The 18529-nt window shown below is 41.7% G+C and overlaps 1 protein-coding gene across 1 annotated transcript in view; it reads left to right on the top strand.

The window, feature by feature from the left end:
• BCAS1 (brain enriched myelin associated protein 1) overlaps positions 1-18529 on the top strand; it is a 105650-nt gene that overhangs the window by 29453 nt on the left and 57668 nt on the right. The window contains exon 4 of the mRNA XM_073793112.1: positions 9124-9695. Within this exon, the coding sequence (XP_073649213.1) occupies positions 9124-9695 (572 nt within the window). The remainder of the gene's footprint in view (positions 1-9123; positions 9696-18529) is intronic.

Here is an 18529-nt window from a genome sequence, read left to right as displayed (position 1 = left end):
ATGAGTGTTCCTGCTGCTTTGCATCACTGCTACCCTTGGGGGTGGGAGCCACTCATCACGTTGCTGCTGGAAATGTGAATCTCTAGAGCCTCTTTTGGGGAAGTAATCTGGCGGTGTCTCTTTTAGAAGTTAAATGCACATTAATTTGGGTGCAGCAGTTCTACATCTGTACCTCTATTCCATAGAAATAAAGTACTATTTTAGGATTTTTGAATATGGAAGTTTTCCCCAATGTTGTTTATAATGGAAATGGAAAAATAAAGGTTTGGAAACTATCAGAATGTTCATTAATTAGGCAATGGCATACATGTCTTTTGGTATATCCATATTAAGGAATATTTTGCAGCTATTGAAAAGAAGATAAGATAGATTTGGATATATTGATTGGGAGGGAGAACTATTGATGTCTTAGTCCATTTGGAATGCTCTAACAAAAATACCATAGACTGGGTGGCTTAAACAATAACCATTTATTTTTCACCATGCTAGAGGCTGAGAAGTCCAAAATCAGGGTGCCAGCAGATTCTTTGTCTGGTGAGGGACAGGTTCCTGGTTCACAGTCAGCCATCTTTTCACTGTCTCCTCACACAGTGGAGGAAGCAAAAGAGCTCTTTAGTGCCTCCGTTCTAAAGGCACTAATCCCATTCATAAAGGCTCCACCCTCATGACCTAATTACCTCCCAAAGCCCCCACCTCCTAATACCATCACAGTGGAGGTTAAGATTCAGCTTATGAACTTTGGGGTGGGGGGTGGGGGGCAGACACAAACATTCAATCCATAACAGTGATATATAAAAGCAATCAAAAACAATATCCAAATACCATATGCTAACACATATATATGGAATCTTAAAAAAAAGGTTCTGATGAACCTAGGGGCACGACAGGAATAAAGATGCAGACATAGAGAATGGACTTGAGGACACAGGGAGGGGAAAGGGTAAGCTGGGACGAAGTGAGAGGGTGGCATGGACATATATACACCACCAAATGTAAAATAGATAGCTAGGGGGAAGCAGCCGCATAGCACAGGGAGATCAGCTCGGTGCTTTGTGTCCACCTAGAGCGGTGGGATAAGGAGGGTGGGAGGGAAATGCAAGAGGGAGGGGATATGGGGATATATGTATACGTATAGCTGATTCACTTTGTGATACCGCAGAAACTAACACACCATTATAAAGCAATTATCCTCCAGTAAAGATGTTAAAAACAAAACAAACAAACAAACAAACCAAAAAAATCTAACATAATCGTATTTTTATAAAAACCAACCAGGATATATGTACATGTGTCTGGGAGGCTTGTATGTATTTGTCTGAGCATGAACAAAGTTTGATAAGCCACCCGGCTTGCAGATGTTCATTATACTGCAGTGAGGGTAGAAGGTAGAGATAGGGAAAGGAAAGGGTTGAAAGATTAATCATATGGGAGGTAAACACATGTTAAATGTGTATTATTATCGAACTGAGAAAAAAATCAAACATCTGATGTGTCTTTGAGTGAAATATTTGCTCATGTTGGAGCAAAGCCTGGTTCTACAGGTAAATTATCTTTGTATGTTCCAGACTTTTATAGGCATATGAATGATAGGAAATGTGTGAGTAAAGAGGAGAGGAAAAATCCTTAAGTCACTGGTGTAGTCTTGCCCCACAGTGACTAACAGTCACTGCTGACTTCAGAGGATGCTTCCGGGAGAGCGTGGGGTGAGTTACCTTCTGCCCACATAATGTTTGAACCCAGCATTTTCATCACCAAATGTTTAGACACATTGTATCCAGCTGACAGTTGAGAATTCTTCCCTCCTGCCCCCCAAACCCGTTCCTTTCTTTTATTTATGCTAGAATCTCTTGGAGAAGATAACCTGGCTTTTTAATATTGAGATGGAGAGCATGAAATCTGATCATTCAGTGAAGTTTTGAAATCTAACATCTCCCTCCAAGCCATAAGCAGCTGCCACGTGAATCCTTATTTCAAGACCTTTAAAACAACAAATGCATTTACACAACACAGAAAGCCACAGTTGTTTGAAGTGTCATTTGACTCCTGCAGGCTGACCGCAAAAGGGTCATTTTTGCAAAACTTTTTGAGGTCTTCATCGGTCTTCCCTAGGGCCTACTGTAATCCTTTGATATTCAACTACAGTCCCCTTTTGAAGAATTTAGTGTGTCATCATCTACTTTCCCTTCTATTTTTCCTTCTTCTTTGGCGAACTACTTTAACTCTGCCGGATCCCCATCCAACAATAACCATGTGTGTGATCTTTATATGACTATGAACTCTTCCATCATTTGCAAGATTTGCAATTTCCCTTTACAATTAGTGTGCATTGTATTTCCTCTTTATTTAGCTTTTATGCTGACTGACCACCATATTGACAGTGTCGCATAGGAAGGGACAGCGTCGCGTAGGAAGGGATGTCTGAGTGGGGAATCGTAAGTGGACACTTCATTTGTGGATAAAATTATGATGACAGTTTGTTTTCCTCTTTAACCTTAAGAACTAGGAATGTTTAGATAATGAATTCTTAAAAGAAGTCCAAAATAAGTTTAGCCATTTTAAAATGAAAGTGGCAGGGAGGGGAAACATAGGGGTAAGGAATTAAGAGATACAAACTACTTTGTATAAAATATATAAACAAAAGCATGTATTGTACAGCACAAGGAAATATAGCCATTGTTTTGTAATAACTTTAAATGGAGTATAAGCTATAAAAATATTGAAGCATTGGGCTTCCCTGGTGGCGCAGTGGTTGAGAGTCCGCCTGCCGATGCAGGGGACACGGGTTCGTGCCCCGGTCCGGGAAGATCCCACATGCCGCGGAGCGGCTGGGCCCGTGAGCCACGGCTGCTGAGCCTGCGCGTCCAGAGCCTGTGCTCCGCAACGGGAGAGGCCACAACAGTGAGAGGCCCGCGTACCGCAAAAAAAAAAAAAAAAATTGAAGCATTATGTCGTATACCTGAAGCCAATATAATGTAAATCAACTATACTTCAATAAAAAATATACATAAAAGTTAAAAAAAACCAACAACTCCATCTCTGCCACCGCCATTATTACTTGGGTTGCTATTTTTGCCGTTCTTAGAATCATGGCTGCTGAGCATGTGCTATGCCCCTGGCTCTTCTCCCTGCCTTACTGTGTTCCCTGAGTTAATCCTACTATATGCCAAGCACTGCTGGGGGCACTGGGGATGCAGCTGTAATCAAAACACACCAAGTCTGTCCATTCAGGGCTTACGTTCTACTGGGGAAGAAACAAGTAAACGATGAATTAATGAGATCGTTTCAGAGACCAATGAATGCTCTGCAAAATCCATGGAGTGAATGGGGTGAGTGGGAGGGGTTACTTTAGAGAGGGTGGTCTAGGAAGGCCTGACCTGGGGCCTGAATGATGACGAGGTAGCCATGGAAGATCTTAGGGAAAGCGTTCCCAGGTGGAAAGGACAAGTAGTGTGAAGAGCCTCGGGTGGGACTACAATTGGTGAGCTGAGAGGTGAGAGGAAGCACACAGTATGAGCTGAGGTTGTGGTGGGTGTGGTCTACCGTACAGTTTGTATTACTGAGTCCAAGTTTGTGCTGCACGACAGACCAGTAATTTGAGAGATGAGGCATTGGGGCAAGGAATAGCGACTTTATTCGGAAAGCCAGTAGACCAAGAAGATGGTGGATTAGTGTCCCAAAGAACCATCGTCCCCGAGTTAGAATTCAGGCTTCTTTTATACTAAATGGGGGTGTGGCTGGTTGCTGCAAACTTCTTGGTGACAGAATCCTTTGTTCTTGCAGCTGTCCATGTAGGTCTGGTTATAATGTTCCTATAAGCCTCCACCAGGACAAATGTTATTTTCTGTTCTGCAACTTTCTATCTCTATATGAATGGAAAAGTGTTATACCTTTAAAGGTCAGAGCCCATCTGAAGATGGGCTCTCCTGTATATTTCAGGCTCTAGGCAACTTTTTTTTTTTTCTAGGCAGCATTTTTTTATACAAAGATACAGAGCCAGCATGACTAAGCACAGGCAACAGAGCGCAAGGGTTAGAGCTAAAGCGATAGATCCAGTATGGAGTCAGGCTTGTTCTTCTCTGTTGTATTTGGACTTGATTTTAATGTGATGAGGCCCTCTTTGGATAGTTTTATGCAGATAAATGATATGATCTGATTTTTATTTAAAACAAATAAACAAAAATCATACACCAGTGTTGCCCAGATATGAGAAAGCACAGGCTTTTATTCCGCCTTGTGCAGAGTTTTTTTTTTTCCTTGAAAATCCACTAATTCTGTTAACCAGACTTTGTTCCACTCATCTTTCCTCCTTTGCTCTTCTGTTCTTGCTTCTACTACAATACATTGTTAGGAATTTGAGCTTTGAAATCAGGCAAACATGTGTTTAAACCCTGACTCCACCACTTGTGAGCAGAATAATGTTAGAAAAGTGACTTTATTCTCAGAGCCACAGTTTCCACATCTGTAAAATGGGAGTGCTGATGGTATCTAGCATAGATTTGCTATAATACATAAATAAAATGTATCTTGTTACATACAGCATTTACTATAATGCCTGGCACCTGGGAAACATTCCATGAATATTAGCTATTGTGATTACAGTTGTACCAAGTGAAAATTGTAGCTTTGGCACATGAAAAAAACAAAACAAAAGATAGCCCTTACTCAGAAGTTCTGAACAGTGTAACACAAACCTTGTATGTGTATGTATGTGTGCGTCTTAAATATGTGATAGAAATCTGATGAAGCAGTTTGTTTTAACTAAGAATACTTGGTGCTTGGAAAAAGCATTCTTGAAACTTCTCTGGCCCAGGTTCTTAGATTTCTGAAGATAAATTAATTCATATAATTACTATTTTAAAAGTCTTTCCAGAGCACCCAAATTTAGAGGTTAAACCATTGGAATAATTCCTTTCCTTATGCTTCTATTTAGAAAATTAAATAGTAATTGTAGTAATAATATATAAATATAACAAAACAACTAATAGTTATTAACTATCCACCACGTACCCGCCTATGTTAAGCACCATGTAGGAAGTATTTCATTTAATCCTCACTCTTTGAAGAAGACCCTTATTTTCTTGTCCATTTTATAAGAAAATTGAGGCATAGAGATATAAAGTAACTTGTCCAGGTCACATATTTAATATTTTAGAGGTTAAACCCAGGTCCCTCTGATCCACAATCTAAGTACTTAACAATTACGCTAAGATGCCATTCATCTCCATCACATGTCTAGATAAAATGGCTTTCTTAGGGCTTCCCTGGTGGCGCAGTGGTTAGGAATCCGCCTGCAAATGCAGGGGACATGGGTTTGAGCCCTGGTCCGGGAAGATCCCACATGCCGCGGAGCAACTAAGCCCGTGTGCCGCAACTACTGAGCCTGCACTCTAGAGCCCACGAGCCACAACTCCTGAGCCCGCATGCTTCAACTACTGAAGCCCACACGCCTAGAGCCTGTGCTCTGCAATGAGAGAGGCCACCACAGTGAGAAGCCTGTGCACCGCAGAGAGGAGTGGCCCCTGCTCACCACAACTAGAGAAAGCCCGCGCGCAGCAACGAAGACCCAACGCAGCCAAAAAATAATTTAAAAAAAAAAGACTTTCTTAAAACACACACACACACACACACACACACACACACAACAAAATATATTTTCTGCATTAAGGAGATCAAAATTTTCAACTCTCCTAAATATTTGGGAGCTACCATTTACATTCTTACTTGATTTCTTTTTATCTTCCTTAAACTCTTACACATTTTTTTCATGGAAAGTAAAATCTCTTTGGTATGTCATCTGTTTGTCTGCTTTAAGAGAAAACTTTTTATTGAAACCAGATTCCAGATGGGCTTCTCCCAAGATTTTTCATAGGAACAGAAAGCTTAGTTCCAGTCATCTAGAAGGAACTTTTTATTCTTTCCATAATAATGTGAGGAAGGCTTGTAAATTATCCCCATCTTTGCAAGAATATAAAACCTGAAACTCCAATGGGTTTTCTTCCTACTCATTCACACAGATTGGGTGTGTGTGTGTGTGTGTGTGTGTGTGTGTGTGTGTGTGTGTGTGTGTGTTAATGCTTCAGAACATAATGTATTTGTTTTTTAATGCTTATCTAAGGTCTCAAATGACTGGAATCTCTTTGCCCACTTGGATTTTTTTCCTTCACTTTTACTGAGAAAACAAAGTGTTGGCGGGTATTTTTTTGTTTCTATCCAGCTTCTTAGAGCTCACTTTCTCCCATTTCATTTTCTTTCCCCTCCTCCATCCCATATTAAATGCCTCCTAGACATATTTGAAGAGCCCAGAGACCACTTCTCAAGGAGAGGATTGATTGCTATTAATTAACAGGTGAAATAGGTACTGACCAATTCCCTGAAATTCCCTGCAAGTCACTGAGTATGTACTTAATTTGAACTGGCATAAGTGAAAAAAAAAAAAACAAAACTTGCTGGCTCTGGCTATGTAATTGTAAACCAGCTTCAGGGACAGCTGGATTCAGGTGTCCAGATGCTCCCATGGACCTCTTGGCTCTGCTTTCACCTATGTTAGTTCTCAGGCAAGCACTCTGAAAGGTGACAGCCAAGGCCACCAGCTCCAGTTGTACCTCCTACTGGTTTGCCAACCCAAGCACAAAGATTTGTAACTCTGTTCTAGTAGGTTCAGCAAAAGTCACAAGACTGATTTTTGTTAGTGTAGCGTAGGTCATGTGCCCACCTAGGAGGTGAGCATTTTAGCAAGGGAGATAGAAGCTTCAGATGATGGACTTGGATATACACTCACTCAAGTTCGGGGGGCAGAGCTTCATGGAAATGGGTTGCCCCATCTAAGAGGTCCTAGTTCTTACAAGTTATCAAAAATACTTTACCCATTCTCTGATATCAAGAGCTATGGTTTGTATCTGCTGTAACTCTTCATGCACTGAAGTCTAGTTTAGATACCTGGATGTAAGGGATGGATCCTTTGTTGAAGCAATATATTGGCACTTTTTTGGAAGTCTGTCCATGGGAAGATTCTTTTCAAAGACTTTTTCTCTGACTGTAATACTCTTACTTACCACTAGCTCCTTGTCTTCCCGCCAGAGAGCAGGGAAGACTAGAGGAGATCAGTTGATGTTCTTGGCATTTTGAAAAGCCCTTCCTTGTTTTGAATCTTCATCTCCTCCTTTTTTGTCAACTGCTTCCCCTTCTCCTGGCATGGAGCATCCCCACAATTCATTTATATTCACTCTGACAGTTCAACTGCCTGAGTTGCTTATTTGGCATCTTGACACATCCATCCATCACTTCTTTATTCCCACTCTCTCCCTCCCTCTTCCCTTCTGAGTATAATAGTTACCACAATTACGAATTCCAGGACCACAAGAAAAATGGTTAAGAAGAGCCAAAGGATATATCCAGTGTTCATAAAGGGTCTGAGTTTATGAGGAGCCCCTAGTGCTTGTCACCGGTCTTCAGTACCATTTCTTCTCTGCTCCTCAAAGCTTAAAGAGGAGACCACCACTCTGCACAGGAATCCAGAGCCCTCTCTCCATCTCTCCCTCCCTCTCTCCATCTCTCCCTCCCTCTCTCTCTCCTTTACTGTTTGTTCTTGACTTTAGACACTGTGAGATCCTAGAGTTTGGCAAAAATAATTGCTAAGGGATGTGTGTATTTCTCACTACCTCTGAGCAATATGAGATGAGCTAAATAAACCTCGGTTCTCTTCTTTCTCTTTCTATCATCCTGCAAACAGATACTAAGAAGTGGTTGACTACAAACTACACAGTCACAGTATCTGTCAGTTACTAAGCAGCTACTACGGAAAAGGCAGGATTCTTGATCCTTTGCATGAGTTTTCTCCTTTAAACATCAGAACAACCCTGCAAGGGAGCTTCTATTTTTCCCATTTTACAAATGAGAAAATTCAAAGAGTTTTAGTGACCTGCCCAAGGTCACACAGCTTATCGGTAGAGAATCTTGATCTTCAGCTGTGATTTCCAATTTTGTAGTGTATCTTTTCCCCTTAATATTGCACTGCTTTAGAAAAGGGCCCTCGAAAAGGATGCAGTTCAGTTAGGTCGACGCAGAGTTCAAAACAGAAACAGGTGGATTCTGGAAACAGCACCCCTCCCTGGAGGGGGCAGAACCTGCACCCACAGTCTTGCACAGGTAACGCTACACTCTGCCTCCATGCGGCCCAAGGTCTAATCCACTTTCCTGTGTAGACATCTGAACTTCCAGACTTCACAGTGGAAACTTTCTAGAATATAAGATAGAGAGAGCATGAACTTTGGAGTCAGATTTCTGCCCATAACCAGATTCTGCTTGTTGGCCAGCTGTGGGAAGGTGGATCAACCTCTCTGGCTGTCCATTTTCTCACTCATGAATAATGACAATAACTAACGTTCATAACATTTATTGAGCATTTACTATATTCCAGGCACTGTTTGATGTGCTTTAAAAATATTAACTCATGGAATCTTCATGACAAAATTATGGATGTAGGTCCTACTATTTGCCTCATTTTACCAGAAAATTGAGGCACAGAAAAGTTAAGTAACTCAGATTCAAATTGACAGTCTGGCTCAGTGGTTCCCGAATGTGAGTTTTGCCCCCAGGGGACATTTGGCAACTTCCGGAGACATTTCTGGTTGTCACCACTAGGGGATGCTATGGGCATCTGGTGGGTAGAGGCCAGGGATGCTGCCGTACACCCTGCAAGGCACAAGGTGGACCCTGGAACAAAGAATGATACGGCCCCAAACAGCAATAAGTCCCGAGGCTGGGAAACTTGTTCTCCTAACCCCGTAACTGCTGTCCTGCCTCGCAGGTGAAATCATGATAATTAGCTTCTCACAGTATTCCCATGGAGATAAAGAAGATAATTAATGTGTCACTAACACAGCACCTGGTGCGTGCCTTCCAGTAACTTGGCTTTCCTCTTCCCTAATCTTCCATTCCTCTCTCCAGAGAAAAGCAGGGTCAGAAGACACCTCGATAGCTGACTTCTGCTCCGCAGAGGGACCCAGGCACAGCAGAGTCCCAGACTGCATCACAGCCTCTGTGTAGGAGACGTTGGGAGTCCATTAGCAATCCTTGAATTTCCTCACTGGGCTGAATGACCGCTGTTGATGTTTGTGTTTACAGTTGATTTGGAAACAAGTGTCCAGGAGGATAATGTGGCCACTTCTTCCCCCAAGACAATGGAGATAAGCGCTGTTGCGGATGCCAACGGGAAGAATCTTGGGAAGGAGGCCAAACCCCAGACACCAGCTGCTAAATCTCGTTTTTTCTTGACGCTCTCTCGGCCTGTACCAGGACGTACCGGAGACCAAGCCACGGATTCATCCACTGGACCAGTGAAGCTTGATGTCAGCTCTGATAAAGCTCTAGGGAACAAAGACCCGAGTGAGCCCATGGCGCTTCCGGTGGCAGCTGCACTGGGTTGCGACCCAGATAAAACCCCCGTGCAGACCCCGGCCCAAGCCGAGGGGCCCTCTGCCACTTGGGGACCAGAGTCTCGTCTATCTGAGTCCGGAGGGGCAGCCCCCTCCAAGCCCAAGGACTCCAGCTTCTTTGACAGACTCTTCAAACTGGACAAGGGACGGGACAAGGCCCTCGTGGACCGCCAGCAGGAAGCCAAGAGTGCAGAGCATCACCACCCCACCGCCGAAACTCCTGGAATCTCCACGCAGTCGGACGATGTCCCTGCAGAGAGGGTAAGACAATCCGTTTTGTTCTTAATGCAGGCTCGGGGGGCACTTGTGGGGCAGGACGATTGCACGTGTGTTGCTGTGCCATCACGGAGGGGTCCTGACAAGGTCTCAAGCCGCGGATCCCTCTAGAACCAGCAGCACATTGCAGCGCGGTGCTCGCCAGGGTTTCTGCGGGGCAGAAACATCTGTTGGAAGAACAGCAACAGCTGTGGCATCTGTTTCACGTAAAAGAAAAGAGGAGGTGAGTCACATACAGATGAATCTGTCCTTCCATTTATCAAAGGCAGAGGTGGACAGGTTGCATTTATGATCAAATGGAGGCTGGAGGGAAAAGCATTAGCAGAATAAAAACGGTTCCTAAAAGACTTAAATACCTGCCCGTCTCAGTAGCTGGTTTCATATACAGAATGTTTATGGGCTTTTGTTGGAATGCAGTTCACTTCTTCCGTTTAATAGCTTGGACTGATCTTTAACTATCTTTTTCACTAAAGTGTGCGTTTAAAGAAAGAGCTTTTACAGCTCTGGGCAGACTCTTTTATGTACAAATTATTTTTCAACACGCTGGAGTAATACCTTTGTAAAAAACGAGATTTTTTTTTTTTTTTTTAAGGAGGCATCTGAACCGGTTGCTTTCTTTCCTGCGCAAAGAAAGGCAAGTCCTTTTGATCTTAAAAAGAGCGTTTGATTTTAACCTTGAGAGTTTGTTTGTATTGGGGACCGAGAAAAGAACTCCTTGAATGAAGAAGGAAATAAAAGTAGATACATTGTATCTTAAGGCACTTATTCCCTTAGTTAATGGATTTAAACAACAGGATTTTTCAAAATTTGGGAGTAAAGTGCCCCTACTTGAGCTTAGACCCAGGAAAAAATTAACTGGGTTGTTTTTTATTACATGGTCGTGTATCGTTGCTGTCAATATATTTGTCTTCATGACAACCAGCTTCCCTGCCAAGTTGCTAATGATAACACTGGCTGTCATTTATTTAGCCTTTACAATGTGCCAGGCTCTGTTCTAAGCACTGTCCAGATATTACTTTCCTTCAGGAAAATGAGTATCACATTAATCTGAGGTTTTAATGTATCCAGGATGCTGTCAAAAATTATACTGTAAATATTAGACACCACCTGAAAATTCTGGACTGTTAGAATTGAGGCACAGATGATGAGGCTCGTATGTTTAGGCTCATGCTATCAGCATTCTTGTCATTTCTGTAAATTTTTACTCTAAGAACTGATTATTATAGTTTCTTTCAAAAGTTAGAAAAATTGCCCTTTAAACACCCACTTCCCCAAATGCAGCAGTTCAGGAGCCAATTGAATAGCTTTCTGTTTAATTCAAAGTGAGTCTTCAGATGTATGCTGGCATCACATCTTTACTGAGGGGGACGCTGCCAGGTGCAGGTGAAGCACGGCCACAGTGGTGGACAGGACAGGGTCCCGGTGCTCAGGGAGTTTTTGGTCTAGAGAGAGAAGAGGTACAAAAACCTCACAGTGACAATGCAAGGTGCCCAGTGCTCTGGTGGGGAAGGCCAAGTGTTGGAGAGGATGTCCAGACATGAGGAGAATTAGCCTACCTGGCCCAGGGAACCTTCCATCAAATGTATAAACCTGGAGCCCGAAAGATCCTTGTCTTGGGGCTATAAACTGGTCATCAATATTCATGAATATTTGAGAAGCTATTTACTACTTTACTTTGAGTGGGGAAACTCTTGTTGCCTTCTTGTTATTGGTCATGGGCTACTAAGGCCATTCTGAGTTTTTGAAGAGTCACATGTTTCATTTTCATGGGCATCCAAAGCCAGCCCATTGCTTGAGTTAGGAAAAGGCTGAGTTATTTATGGAAAGAGGATGAAGGACTGAGCTTTCCCCGTCTTGGGATAGGTGTCTGTGATGCACCGAAATCTCCATCCTAATTAAGTAAACCCGTTCAGCCTCCGAGAACTGACCCTTGAAAGTATTTAACCTTAAAAGCTTAATGTGATCCATCCATTCCTATCCTAAGAAGAGCGCAGAAAGGTTTAGAATTGTGCTTTATCAACTCAGTTTTATTTTAATTGAGTGCTCTGGGACAGCACCTCAACTGGAGTGGAATGAGTTCCAGAATGAGATGAGATTCAGAAGATGGGGTCTGTGTTGGGAACATGGAAGGTATTTAATATAGTCAAGCCTGAAGTTCTAGTAACCTCTCAGAAAATCTAAAAATTGTCACTTATCTTCCTTTTGGAGTAAGTGAATTTGTTTCCCTAGATTCACCCATGAAATTTGCATCTGTGTTTGTTCCACTACAAATTTCCATTTTTGGTTGGTTGTATCATTGGGATTTGAAATATGGAGTGCTCACTCTGCCCTACGTGCTTATAAAACATGGAAAAGTTATGAAATAGCCACTCATTTCTCCTCCAGTCTGTAAACTTGTGGATATTCAAATACATATATCTGTAAAGGTTTTTAACAACAACAGCCTTCTGATTGTTAAGATTTCTGTTCTGGTCCCTGGCTGCACAGTCTGTATTTTGGGGAAAAATCAATTGTCCTGGAAGTGTAATGAAAGGGTCCAGCCCTCAGAAAGTAACAGGAATAAAACTTCTCAGTCAATGGCTTTCTTGGTGGGAGTAGCACATTATGCATAAGTGGCCGTCAATGTATCGATTGAGAATTCTTAGGGTAAATTATGCCTTCGGCTCAGCGGTGTCAGCTGTCTCTCCTCTCCCACCCACTCAGTCCTCCCCCCCACCACCCGATTTCACTGTGTGTCTCTTACTGGATTGGAATTCCAGCCACAAACCCACAGAGCCGTGAATTGGGAGAAAGATGCCACCATTTCATTCTGGGGGAAACACACAAATCTTCTGTGTTTTCAGAACGACAATCTTATTTTTGTGCCTTATAAAACTACATTCAGAGCATAGCATAATTAAAACAAGGCCAGAATTCATGAACAAATGAAGCATTTACTACATAGGCCAAAGAAAAGATAAATTATATGCCTGAAAGGTTTCACTGAGCTGTGATTCACACAAACCAATGTGTTGGCAGGGATGAGGTGGGTTTTTTGTAATTTTTCTCTCACCCCAACAATTGAACCAGAATTATAAATACGCATTTAACAGATTCAGCCCTCTCAAAATTGATCGCATCATGAAAACTTGATCTTTAGTGGGTAAAAAAAAAAAGCAACACTAAATTTCTATTGTCACTGGTTAATTCCAGAAGTGTCTTTATGTTGGGGGTACGGGTGCTTTAAGTGTTGCCAAGCACAGATTCAGGAGATTTAAACAAGACTATCCCTTTTCTTTTAAAAGTTTAATTAAATTCTGTGTTATTTAAACACCAACCTTGTGCAAGGCACTTAAAAGATAAATTATGGTCCTAGACCTTCAAAGATCATGTGATCTAGTAAGAGACACACTATTTTTTAAAAATCATATGGTATTTGTCTGTTTTCAATTCACTCTTTTTTTAAATTAATTAATTAATTTGTTTATTTTATTTTGGGCTGTGTTGGGTCTTCGTTGCTGCGCGCAGGCTTTCTCTGGTTGCAGCGAGCAGGGGCTACTGTTCGTTGCAGTGCGCGGCCTTCTCATTATGGTGGCTTCTCTTGTTGTGGAGCACGGGCTCTAGGCGCGTGGGCTTCAGTAGTTGTGGCTCTCGGGCTCAGTAGTTGTGGCTCGTGGGCTCTAGTGCTCAGGCTCAGTAGTTGTGGCGCACGGGCTTAGTTGCTCCGCAGCATGTGGGATCTTCCCGGACCAGGGCTCGAACCCTTGTCCCCTGCATCGGCAAGCGGATTCTTAACCACTGTGCCACGAGGGAAGTCCCAAGACACACATTTTTAAGGGAGGTTGTGATAAGTGCATTGATCCTGAAATTCATTCAGGCTATGGATTTTTAGAGAAGTACTCAGTGTTTTGCTTCCTCCTCTTCTTTTCTCTCTTGAACACATACCATTCAGGCTTTGTCCTCCATAAAACCTGCTCTTGTCAAAGCTGCCACGATGTCACACCTCCCCCCTCACCTCAGCTGCCAAACTGAGTACATCTCCATCCTTATCCTACCCTACTTGCGGGTCACACCTGACACAGCCCACCATCCCTTCCTTCTTGAAGCAGCATCCTCACTTGGTTTGCAGGCTCCCCACCTCCCTGGCTGCTCTTCCTTAATCTCTCGTGCTGAGTCTTACCCTCTAAACATCGGAGTCCCCATCATTCAGTTCTTGGATGTCTTCGTCTTTAACTACACTTCCTTCCTTCCTTGGAGATCTCCCCCAGTCCCAAGGGTTAAATATAGCCATCTGCTGACAAGTGCCAGATTGATGTCTCTAGCCTAGATCTACCCCCGAAGTCCAGACTTGAGTATCTAGCTGCCTCTGGTGCCTGTCTACTTGGATTTCTACACCGCTGTTTGAATGTCTACTGGACATCTGGACCTCGATAGGTCCAAAACTGAACTCTTCATTCACACTCAACACCACCACCACTGACAACATACCCACTTGTTTAATCCACAGGCTTCTCATCTCAGTTACTGGCAACTCCATCCTACCACTGCTCTTTAGTGGTAGAACTGGAATGAAAGAACCAAGATCTCTACAGTCCTTTTCTACATGGTATAAAGTAGTGAATTAGAACATAAGCATTGAAGTCAAGTAGCCTAGGTTTCAACTCTGTGTCTGTCACCTACTGGCTGTGTGACCTTGGGCAAGTTACTTAACCACTCTGAGCCTCAGTTTCTTCATCTGTAAAATGGGGATAATAATAATATCAAGCACATTTTCACATTATTCACATTTCTGAAAATTAAATAAGTCATGTAAAGTACTTAACACAGAGCTATTGCATTTTGAGAAATATTATCAGTATCACGGTTTTTCTCCCCCTTACTTCACATTTTAGTCTTTTTACCCTTCCCCTCCATGGTCTTCAACCAAAACCTGCAGAGATAGCACAATTGAATCTAATTTGAAAGCTACATAACCAAAGGCATAAGTCCTAATTTGGGTTAAAAAAAAGATGCCAGAGTTGTAAAATTATTTTTAGAAATAACAGAATTTATTCTATACCCATACCTGCAAGCCCCATACCCGCAAGCCCCGTTTTCTTTGTCTGACATTCAAGGGTCTCTACAAGCTTTCCTTTGTCTGTTTGTCTAACTGTATTTTCCCCTATTCCCCTAAATTGATCTGGTCAAAATGGCCAACATATGACCTGTGCAGATGCCTCTGCTCCCCAGGATTTTCTCTACCTGTATCTCCTTCTCTCTCTGTTTATCAGAAATCTACTTCACCTTCAAGTGCCAAGTTCTCCACGAAGCTGACGAGATGGCCCCACTCCTGGCTGGTTTCTGATGACGTGAATCCCTCTAGTGTTTCTTTTCTTTTTTTTTGGTATTCTATATGTTAAGTGAAATTCTGTGATAAAATCACTTTGAAGGAATCATCTCACTGAAACATCAAAACTTACAAGGGAATTTTTGTATCTTTACCATTTTACAGATGAAGAAATCAAAGCTTTAGAGAAATCAAGTCACTCACTCCAAGTTACACAGCTAAAAAAGAATACGTGTCCGTCTCCAAAGCCCATACTTCTCATGCTCAATATTATGTTTTTACCAATTATTTGAAACTGCAATAACGTTGCAACTATGAAAAATTAAATAATGATGTGAGGAAGTGCTTTTAAAAATTTTAGTACATGCAGTATTGGAAATATCAAGTTAATCTCAAATCAAAAAGAAAAAAAAATCCCCTCATTCCAGCATTTGAAGGCCAAGTGAATTACAAGGTGTGTTTTTTATTTCATCCTGTTTACCTCTGGCCAGAAGGCCATGACATTTCAACAGGTAGAGAGAACTATCCACCCAAAAGTGTTTGTCAGTAAAGAGGGAAAACCTGTCTTAAATTATACAGGTTATGGAGTAAGCAAGGTTTTCAGCTATAACGCTATAATTTTTATGAACTTTATAAATTAGCACTAAGAAACATTTGATGTGAAACATTTACTGTAGCAGAGGTGCAAGTGTTAGGAGCCTGATTGACACAGGAATGAGTTCAGATTTTACCACTTACTAGCTGTGTGGTAGAGTCAACTAATAACAATTGCCCCAGTTTTTAATAATTGGTTATTCCTTGGCTGTGTAGTAAGCATTTGTCACACCTTAATGGCTTTGATTCTTATAACAACACAACAAGGTACATATTTTTATTGCCATTTAACAAATGAGGAAGCCAGGGCTCAGAGAAGTTAAGTTACTGGCTCAAGGCCACACAGCTAAATTAGTGGCAGAACTGGAATCAAGATCTGGCAGTGACCAAAGCCTGTTACACTCACTCATTTCAAAACCTTGTGTTTTCATTCACAAGAGGAAGATACTGCCTGCCCTAGACGCTATTGCAAGGACAGAGATGACATGGGCAGTCAGTAATAATAATGCTAAATGAAATAGTATATTTTCTAAATTGTCAGAAACTTAGAAATAAAGAATAATGAAATAGAGCAAATGGTCTTCCAGTATGATGGAGTTTGGATAGTATATCATCTATGGTACCTTTGGTTGCAAGTAAAGAAAAAAAAAATCAGTAGTGGCTTCGTTAATGAAAGGAAATGTACTATTTCTTGTACATAATAAGAATTCGAGAAGTGGGTTGTTTAGTCTGGTTCAGCATCTTCACAGCCCCAGAATGCATCAGTCTTCAGTGCCCTCTGTGTATTGGCTTGGTTCACAGGCTTGATCCCTTGTGGTTTTTCTTTTTCTTTCTTTTTTTTTTTTTTGTGGTTTAGTTGATGTACAATATTATATAAGTTTTGGGTGTACAAGATAGTGATTCACAATTTTTAAAGGTTATACTCCATTTATAGTTATTGTAAAATATTGGCTTTGTGGTTTTAAGAAGGTTGCCATAGTTCCAAGCAGTGTATAGAGTCATAATGTTCTATCAAATAAAATAGGAGTTTCCTAAAATTTACTCATTGGTGAAACGAAGTCACATATCTGGGTGGAGGTACAATGGGGGGGGTGGAAAGTTTCTTCAGTAGAAAGCAGGCTCTGCCCGCAAAGAAGATATGTCACAGGTAGAAACCAGATATATTATTTTCTATCAACTTTATGTGAGAAGAACATTAAGTGGATGGAGCTGCTAAAGGCTACTACAGTATCTCCCTATGGTAATTTATTTAAATAAATAGCTCTTTTTTTTTTGCGGTACGCGGGCCTCTCTCTGTTGTGGCCTCTCCCGTTGCGGAGCACAGGCTCCGGACGTGCAGGCTCAGCGGCCATGGCTCACGGGCCCAGCCGCTCCGCAGCATGTGGGATCTTCCCGGACCAGGGCACGAGCCCGCGTCCCCTGCATCGGCAGGCGGACTCTCAACCACTGCGCCACCAGGGAAGCCCAATAAATAGCTCTTTAACTTGACTATGATCTGCAGTAAGAAATAGATTTTACATCTTGATGTGATACATGTGCATGTACATGAAACAAAGAATTCACCAAATAGTAGTATTCTTACCGCACGTAACACAGGCTATTTTCTATTCTTTCCAGTCTATTTTATTTGATGGTTTTAATGCTGGTTTTGATCCATTAAATTATGTTCCAGTCCACCCGTAGTCACAATCTGAAGTTTGAAAAACTCTTTTCTACCACCATCACCCTTTTCACATAGGGAGACAGTGATCTTGAGGGATGTGACTGTTTCTTATGCAACTGGGTGTCCCCAGTGCACCCTGCCTGGCACACCCTGGCAGGCAGTAATGTTCGTTAGATGAACTTGACAAGGATGAAGGTGGTACGTACACATCATGTTACAATTTTTCAAAGAATGTTGGAATGTATTATTGCAATCTCATTATCACCTCTGCCTAACACAACTTTAAATAAAAATGATTTCGAAATATATGTACGCTATAGATGTTTTCTCATAGATAAACTATGTAGAATCATGAATCTCTACTATTTATTTGGTATTTTTCATTCAGCCTTTAACATGTTAGGGTGTTAATCATCACGGTTGAGTATCAAGTGAATTGTGTTTTGCAGTGAATTTGCAAAATAAATTTTGAGTTCACTTTCCCTTTGGCATTATCCAGTCTGATTCTCTCCTTCCAAGGTTATAATAACAGTCCTGATTTATTGAGCATTTACTGACTCACAGAGGAGTGCAGTAACTTGCATAAGATAAAGTGGCTAGAAAGCGGCAGAGCTGGAATTTGTCACCTACAGGCTTAGTCACTGTGCCTGTGAGTTTAAAAAGAGGGAACGTTTAGAACCTTTGGAAACATATCTTTTTAAAACTCCTGAAGCTAGTATTTCCCAAACTGACATTCTGTGGACTCATCAGTCCAGTGAGATCAGCCTAGAAATAGGGTGCCACCGTCAATAGTTTCGGAAAATAGTACTTGCTTTATACTCTCCTGAAGATTCACAGTGATGCCAGCCTACTAAAGCCTCTGAAAAGTCCTGCAGCAGAAGCACACCTGCTTCACTTTAACTGCTTCTCAGACTTAATTATCCATAGAACAGTTGCATCTTCCAAGGAATAGTTCTTCTAGGAAATGCTGAGCTACGCATGTAGACCAAAGTTGGAAAATGGGCTCTTGTAGGATGCATCATGCCACAGATGGGTTTTATTTGACCTACACAGTGTCTTAAATAATATTTTAATTAATTGATAACATTTTGAAATTGACAAAGTTCACAATAGTTTTAAATTATGAGATTTCAATAGAATTCCGTATTTCAGAAATTTCTGGAAAATGGGAAGTTTCATCCTATATTCCCAGGTGGGATGTCAGTTGTGACTGCCCCTCGAGATGGGGCATTCACTCCCCAGTTCACCCAAGTCCCC

This window comes from Tursiops truncatus, chromosome 15 (genome assembly GCF_011762595.2).
Source record: "Tursiops truncatus isolate mTurTru1 chromosome 15, mTurTru1.mat.Y, whole genome shotgun sequence".
Lineage (NCBI taxonomy): Eukaryota > Metazoa > Chordata > Mammalia > Artiodactyla > Delphinidae > Tursiops > Tursiops truncatus.
This window is presented reverse-complemented; position numbering and strand designations above follow the sequence as displayed.